At 35.2% G+C, this 8,873-nt stretch overlaps 1 protein-coding gene across 1 annotated transcript; it reads left to right on the plus strand.

Annotated features, from left to right (window-relative positions):
• The first annotated feature begins 953 nt into the window (after positions 1-953).
• On the plus strand, positions 954-4,609 carry HERK2 (hercules receptor kinase 2). Its single transcript, XM_012220222.4, has 2 exons — positions 954-1,532; positions 1,714-4,609. Exon 2 carries the CDS (start codon positions 1,753-1,755, stop codon positions 4,273-4,275), a length of 2,523 nt encoding a protein of 840 aa, XP_012075612.1. The 5' UTR covers positions 954-1,532; positions 1,714-1,752; the 3' UTR covers positions 4,276-4,609.
• Positions 4,610-8,873: the final 4,264 nt, after the last annotated feature.

The following is an 8,873-nucleotide window of genomic DNA, read 5'->3' on the forward strand; positions in this document are numbered from 1 at the left end:
CACTCCCGATCCAAGCACCTTGAACTTGATTTCCACTTCGTCAGAGATCAAGTTCGTCATAAGCAACTTCAAGTGTCCTATATTTCAACGTTGGATCAGCTCGCGGATTTGTTGACCAAGCCTCTGTCGAAGACAAGATTTCTTGAGCTTAAGTTCAAACTGAAGGTTGTTCCCCCCCCCCCCTTCCGTTTGCGGGGAGGTGATAGTGTAAAGTCTTGACTCATTTCTTGTTGAACTATTCCATAGGTTCTGTTATAGTACTTTTTGAATTATATAATCTGTACCTGATTTGTATCTCCAACTTTATAGGGATTTACTCTTTGTACAGTGTATAAATACTCATGGAAGCTTAATGAATGATTATTAAAAACCTTCCATTATACCTTGGGTCAAACAATAACTTCCACACAAATTAAGAAAATGTAATTAATATTGTTAAAATATAGTAATTTTGTTTAATTTTTTTGCTAATTTTTTGCTTATTTCGATAAATAATAAGCATATTATATACTGATAAAATAGTAGTAGTGTAATTAATGATAAATAGCATATTATATAAAAATAAAATAGAAAAATAAAATCAATAAAGCGTTGATTGAAGCGATGAATTCGCTCCGTCCGCAGGTTTAGAATATAAATTTGATAATCGGACCGCCTTCTTTTGTAAAAGGCTAAAAAGGGCAAAAAAAAAGTGAAAAACAGGAGGACACGAGGCATGTACTATGGGCATGTAGGATTTGTTTGATATTATCACCGTACCAATAATAATAATATTACTTAAAGACAGAAGCTACAAACGACCTAAGTAGGGGTACTTTTGGTACGGACGAGGAAAAGACAAGTCAGAGCTTTATTATTTATTCAAACATAAGTGGTGTTTTTGTAATTGCAGCATCATCAACAGCCAGTAGGACTCTCCTTCACTGCCCATCATCTTCTTGACAATTGCATGTGACCCACCTCACAAATAATGGAACCTCCATCTCTGCTCTGCTATAATTAACATTAAAAAAAGAACAAGAAAATATAGTATTATAGAAGATGTTGTATTTTCTTTTTCTTTTTTCTGTAAGTTGATGCCCCTTCCTACTATACAAGACAGTTAACAAAAGATTATAGTGAACTGTAGAATAAATTATGTCAGATTCTTGTATCTTTTGCAAAAGAATACAACTAAAAGTGGCAAGATTAAATGAACATTCTTAATCTGTTTCTAACAACAACCCATGTTCTTCTTTCTTGCTTATGTTGATAAACTCCATCTTCTTCAAAAACTTGCCTTTTTCTTGCATTCTTTGGCTTTGAGCTAGCACCACTGCTTTCTTGCAATCTTTTTATTGTTATTGGTGGTGTTGTTTGTGCCTCTTCTATTTCTTGTATAATTCTTTTTGGTTCAGATCTGAAAATTAATTGGAGAGTGTTGATTGGAAGTGATAGGATGATTCAAGAAAGGGCTGCAGATGGGTTTCTTGGTTCATAGCTTTCTTGCCTCTGGAAATGAGAGTTCAATTGCCAATATTGATTTTTTGAAGGTAATTTAATATTTCTTTTTATGAGAATTCTTGATTAAATTGCTATACGGGAGTTAGGTGATTTAATTTAGAGTAGAGATTTTCGTTTATTTTATTAGGCACTGTTTATTCTTGAATTTTGATTGGTTCTGGTTACCCTATTTGATTTTGGCATTTCTCTTAACGAAATACATATATATAGAATAGAAGAGTCTCTTCTGGCTTTTGAGGGAAAGTGGTAATGGAGAAGATTCAGAAGGGAGAGCTATTGGGGATTCTATTGCTGGTGATAATATTCATTTCAGTTAGCAGTGGAGAAGCTGAGTCTAAATCATTTTTTATAAATTGTGGAACAAATACAACTGTTAATGTTGATGGCAGGAGATGGGTTGGTGACTTGACTCCTAGTAGCAATGTAACTCTTGGTTCTTCTGTGTCGAACACCACTACTGCAAGTGGTAATTCCACCTTGGGGCCATTATATGCAACTGCTCGAATTTTCACTAATGCTATGAACTGCACATTTGAAGGTATTCAAGGGAATTACTTCCTTAGACTTCATTTTTGTCCATTTCCTTTGGAAAACCAGAATGTAAATGAATCTTCATTTGCTGTCATGGCTAATGGTCTGAAATTGGTATCGGAGTTCAATGTTCCGGGTGAGATTTCACTGAAGAATTCATACATTCAAAACTCTAATAGCAATTCAAGTTCTCTCTCTTTGGTTAGAGAGTACATTCTATTTGATTTGGATAGGCTTCTGCTTGAGTTCATGCCTTCTAAAGGGTCATTTGGGTTTATAAATGCCATAGAGGTTGTTCCTGTGGTAGATAAGCTTTTTGCTGACACTGTCAATAAAGTAGGTGGAAATGAAGCAAATTTCAATTTGAGCAGACGCGGGATTGAAACTATGTATAGGCTGAATGTTGGGGGTCCTGAGATCGAACCTAATCAAGATTCGGATTTTTGGAGGAGGTGGGAAATGGATTCTAGTTACATGATTACAGAAAATGCTGGTTCTGAAATCAATAATAGTTCTGACATCACCTATGCTTCCAGTAACGATTCCTCGGTGGCTCCTCTTCTTGTTTATGAAACAGCAAGAACTATGTCCAACACTGGAGTACTAGAGAAAAGGTTTAACATGTCATGGAAATTTGAGGTCGATCCCGATTTTGATTATTTAGTGCGGTTACATTTCTGTGAGCTGGAGTATGACAAGCCAAACCAAAGGATTTTCAGGATCTACATAAACAACAGGTCGGCTGCCGATAATTTTGATGTTTATGTGCGAGCAGGTGGGAAGAACAAGGTGTATCATCAAGATTATTTTGATGTGCTGTCCTCGAAAATTGACACCCTCTGGATTCAACTGGGTCCTGACAATGCAGCAGGTGCTTCGGGAACTGATGCTTTGTTAAATGGGCTTGAGATCTTCAAGCTAAGCCGGAATGGGAATCTTGCCTACATTGAGAGATTTGATACAACTGGTAATTCTGTAAAAAGTTCAAAGTCACGCGGTTTATGGGTGGCAATTGGAGCAGGTGCAGTTTCTGTTCTCATTCTTGCAGTTATATGTACTCTCATCTTTTGCTTCTGCAGAGCTCGCAGAAAAAAATTGAGTGACACCAAAGACAACACTGCTGGGTGGCGGCCGCTTTTCTTGCATGGTTCTATTGTAAATAGCATTGGAAATGCTAAGGGAGGAGTTCAAAGTTTAAATGGATCAACTGCATCCACTAGAATTGGCAAACGATTTACATTGGCTGAAATTCGTGCTGCAACGAAAAATTTTGATGAAAGTTTGATGATTGGAGTTGGTGGCTTTGGCAAAGTGTACAAAGGGGAGATCGAAGATGGAACATTTGCAGCAATCAAGCGAGCGAATCCACAATCTGAGCAAGGCCTAGCAGAATTTGAAACAGAGATTGAGATGCTTTCGAAGCTCAGGCACCGGCATCTGGTCTCTTTGATTGGGTTTTGTGAAGATCAGAATGAGATGATCTTGGTTTATGAGTACATGGCAAATGGGACTCTTAGAAGTCATCTTTTTGGTAGTAATCTCCCTCCATTGTCGTGGAAGCAGAGAGTAGAAGCATGTATTGGCGCTGCACGGGGACTTCATTATCTTCATACAGGAGCTGACCAAGGGATAATTCATAGGGATGTTAAGACAACAAACATCCTGCTTGATGAAAATTTTGTAGCAAAAATGTCTGATTTTGGGCTGTCAAAAACTGGTCCAGCTTGGGACCATACTCATGTCAGTACAGCAGTGAAAGGAAGCTTTGGATATCTTGATCCTGAATATTTCCGTCGACAACAGCTAACTGAGAAATCTGATGTTTACTCTTTCGGAGTAGTGTTGTTCGAAGTTGTTTGTGCTCGAGCTGTCATAAATCCAACATTGCCAAAAGACCAGATCAATCTTGCAGAATGGGCAATGAGGTGGCAGCGGCAGAGGTCACTCGAGACTATAATAGACCCAAGACTAAGAGGAAACTACTGTCCTGAGTCATTGAAAAAGTTTGGGGAGATAGCAGAAAAATGTCTTGCCGATGAGGGAAAGACTCGGCCTACAATGGGGGAAGTTCTATGGCATTTGGAATATGTCTTGCAACTATACGAAGCTTGGATGCGTACAAATGTAGCAGAAAGCTCCTTAACAAGTAGTCAGGCTATGGAGGAACTAGATGAGAGAGTAGAAGAAAAGACACAGCAGTCTTCGAATGAAGAGATCGATAAACCTCAAAGTGATGGGTGATGGAGAATCTGCAATATGGTTATTGGCAAAAAGAGATGTTAAAGAAGAAGAAAAACTGCTTATAATGCATAGATGTGTATCTATTGTCATTGTTATAACTAATTCTTTTATTTTGTTCTATCAGTTGAGTATGAGCTTGAACTCTATTATAGTTTTATGCAGTATTTGACCTGATAGTGAGGAGAAATTATGATATTGTCATAAGCGATTTATGACATATTATTCTTTGTAATATAGGCAGCCTATTAGTTTTTGGTGAGCTTTTTAGATAAGATAATTTTATTTCTGTATGGATTTGAATTATTAATAATCTGGATGAAAAGTTAGGGTTTCATGGTTCTTTCTGTTTTGGTTAACCATGACAGTTCTTGATTAAAATGATAATTTTTTGTAGATTTTGATCGTTGAAACTTTGTTGTGTATTGCCTTTCACAATCTAGTCTTCAGTTTTTCTAATTCTGTGTTCAAGTAGGTTAGTCTATGCGTATATATACACGCATGCACATTTAAAAAAAAAAAAAAAGTAAAATGAGAGAATATATATATAATTTTTAGTTTATTTTTTAATGAAATTTTTTTTATTATGCTATTAAAAAACATTATAAAGATATATGTAAAAAAAAAATATAGCATGATTTTGTATTATTCAAGTAAAATTAGTACGTAGGTACGTGTTCAGAAATATGGATTAAAAATATTAAAATTTATAGAGATAAGTTAAAAAAATAAAATTAAAGGTGATAAAATTCATTAATTTGATTTATTTTACAATTAATATAAAAAATAATTAACTCGTTATTTCATTAAAATCCATGAATAAATAATTTATTAAGAGTTGTATAAATTTTCAACTTATCATATTATCAATACTATAATTAATCAATTATATTTAACATAATTTAATTTAATACAAAAATTTTAATTTTTTAATATAAAATAATAACTACCAATACCATTAAAATTTATAAATTATTTAATTTATTTATATTATTAAAATTTATATAAATGATTACTTAACTTCTCTAACGATATATTAATCGATTACATTTATTTACATCAAACTGAGCGACGCGATTTCCTCGATCACAAACTTGCAAGTTTCCTGCAGCTGCTGCGTTCACCAGAAACGAAGGGAGAGAGAGAAAGAGGAGTCGTAGACGCATGGTGAGGAGACGACGTTGGCAGTGAGGCGGACAGACGCTGGCTTCAGGCGATCGGAAAACGAGAAGGGGATGGGGAAGGGGCTGTGGCGCAATGGGGAGAGAAAGGAAAATGGGAGATGAGGATTTTTTTTGGTATTTTCTTATTTCTGAAACATGCTAAGGTCTAAGGCTTATTTGATTCGATTCAGGGCTGGTTTGTTTCGACTCAGGGTCTTTGCTTGGATTTTCTTTTGGTTTGTGGGTTTCCAATTGGTTTTCTAATTATTTTAATTTTAGTTACATGTTTGGTTTAACGAAAAAATTATCTTTGTGTTAAATTTTTATTAAATAAATTATAAGGCACTAATAAGGTGAAACGACCCGAAAATTTAATTTCGTAGAATTTTCATTTAAAAACTAAATTTTTTATTTTCAACCAATGAGATTATACCAGCTAGTATTTTATTATTGCTAAACTGGACCCATTAACCAATTTGATTTTTCGAAAACCAAGCGAAAAACTCGAAAACCAAGCAAATTGAGCCGAATCATTGAATTAGACCAAACCGGTTCGAATCGAACCGGAATGGTCTAGAAGCCCCAAGATTTTTTTTTCTTTCTTTTCTTTTTTTTTTTCTTTTTTTTCTTTTCTTTTTCCCTTCTTCTTCCTTGCGCCAGCACCAAGCGCGCGACCTCCTCTCCCCCTTTCCTCTCTTCGTTTCCGGCCACCACGCGAGGAAAGCAAGGCGGCGCTCAACTCCATTCACGCCACCAATCGCGTCTCTCGCTTTTCTTCGCGCCGAACGGCCTTGCAGTGGCGTAGCTCGAAGCTGCCTCCTTCGGCAACTCCCTCTCCTCCGGCCTTCCGGCGACCGCTATCAACAAGGTGAGCCGATCATGACTCCCTAACCTCCTTTCTTGGATTTTCTTGTGTCAATAGATAATTAACTGTGGGGTTTAGGGAAATTCCTTGAAGAAATTTTGTTAAGGTGTCAAAAATTAAAATTTGGGATTTCATTAGATAATGGCATGATTTGTGTAAAGTGAAGAGGAATTTGTAATTTTCATGGAAATATTAAGCAAATTAGTGTCGAAATTGCTTGATCCCGGACTGCCGCCTCCCTCGCCACCCTGTATGGCGGCGATGCCGGCGGCCAGCGGTTGTTCCGGTCACCGGAGCATGGGTATGGCAGAATGTTGACCTTTTTATGTAGATTACGAATATACAGTTAGTTTTGCAACCCGAATTCAATTGACCTTCAAATAATTATTCGACACAAATTTTAGAAATTCGGTGTTATAGCTGAAAAAAAAAAAAAAACCTGTAGAAGTTTAGATTTAGTGACCTTAGCAAATTTATGTGGATTAATTATCAAAGTAGGTACAATAAAATAATAAGATTTAAATTATTTAGATAGGATTATATATAAGTAGATTTAATTAAATAACAAGAAATAAGATTATCGGAATAGTCTATATCTAAATAGAATATTTTTACTCTTCTGTAAATAATTAAATTTGATTAGTCTGTGGTATTTGCGGTAGCCGGATATGTTTAATTTATTTGTTTAGAACTTTAGAAAATTTTAAGTGCTAATTAGATATTTACTCTTTGAATAGGAGTCAAGGATTTAATAGTTTTTAAATAATTGGCTGTAATGGGGTGTATGAACTAATTTAGTGTTTAAGCCCAATGAATTACAGTTAAATAGCTTTTTATCGTTGGGATTGATTTAGAAGATAAATATTTATATTGTTGAAGGTTCTTAGAAGCTGGTATACCTGATGAAATTAAAAGGTAGATAATTATACTTGTTGGGGTTGGTATATATGTTTAAGCTGTGTATTGGATTACTTGAGAGATGAGATTACTAAATTGCAACTTAATGGAAACATTGGTTTGTAATGCCTAATCTAGAATTTTAGTAATGATGAAAGAATGGTGGATATATTTTGGGTATTAAATAGAGAATTTTGAATTCCTTGAGTTAGCAGCAATTAATTAGTTGGTTCTTTGAATCATAATGTTTGGGATGGGTATTTGAAGTTGTAAATGAAGTTCTTGTAGGGTAGTGAGTTAGCTAGTGTGTAAAATATGAAAATTTAATCATGAAGTCTAGACTTTTAGATTTGGCAAGCAATTATTTCAATTTATTTATTTTTGGAAAATTGTAGCCTAGTATAGTACATTGAAGTTATAAATTTGATTTCGATAGGAATAGTTAGTTAATGTTTAATCCATGATTTAGACTTAGAAAACTTTTATTTCTGCAAGTTGGCATCAACCATTTGAGTTTTTGTGTTGTATTAGAAGGATGTATATATATATATATATATATATATATATAAACAAGTAATGTATAATGGATAGACAATTTAAATGGTTTGTTAGCTATGACATTGCTATTGAAGGAGGATGGGAATTAAGTTGATTGATTGCCCGACGGATGGGCTGTGTGTATTGATTGATAAATATATAATAATACTGTGTTATCTAAACAGGTGGATAGTCCAATTTTTAGGGGAGGTGCTGCCGAAATTTCGATAGAACTTAGACTAGTTGTAATTAATAATATAATTAATAAGTTTATTTAGATAAATTCTATTATTTGTTACATAATAAATAAAGTACTCTAATTGTTTATTTATTGTCATTATTATTCATTTAAGCATTCCATTATTCATTTATTTATTTTCATTATTTTGTTCATTATTATTATTATTATTATTTATTTTATTATTGTTGTTTATTGTTAACACTATTTACTTATTTATTTGCATTTGAAATTGGATGTCTAGTTGTGCATTGCATTACGATGTTTAATTGATTAATATGCTTGCATTTAATTGCAATACTTGATTAATTGTGTGTGATATTGCTGTGCTTTGTTTGTGTGGAGTTGGGATGAAGTGGGTCACCATGGGTTTGTGAGGACGGTTGGACCGTCGGCCGGGTAAATGGGAGATCGGCGCCCCCGTGTGTACCTACCATTGTGGTTTGTATGATATGGAAAACCACAGGTTGGCTTCTTTATTGGGCGCACCTGATAATCTAGATTTGATCGCAGCCCGCAGGGTGGCCTCCTGTTGTGAGCGCCTGATGATCTAGATTTGATGGAGACGACCGGGTTGCCTCCTGTTGGTATGGAAAAGAAAAGAGAGAATGGAAAAACAACGAGAGGGCTGGTCAAGTGAGGATTAGACCGGTCGGCCAGTATGGGGGATCGGCTCCCTGGTGCACACGTTATGAGAGGATGAGCCATGTGGGAGGACGGCTCATCGGGGGTTTCGGTGACGCCACAGACCAATTTCCACGTGATGTGATTACATGAAGATGTTAATGATTGTGGGTGTTAATGATATGCCATTTGTGTGACTGACTGCGTGAGCATATAACTAGTCGGATGACTAGATTGATATATTTATTCATTTGTGTGAATGCGTGTGCGGTGCAAT

This window comes from Jatropha curcas, chromosome 10 (assembly GCF_041381405.1).
Source record: "Jatropha curcas cultivar XTBG-Jc1 chromosome 10, XTBG_Jcur_1.0, whole genome shotgun sequence".
Taxonomy (NCBI): domain Eukaryota; kingdom Viridiplantae; phylum Streptophyta; class Magnoliopsida; order Malpighiales; family Euphorbiaceae; genus Jatropha; species Jatropha curcas.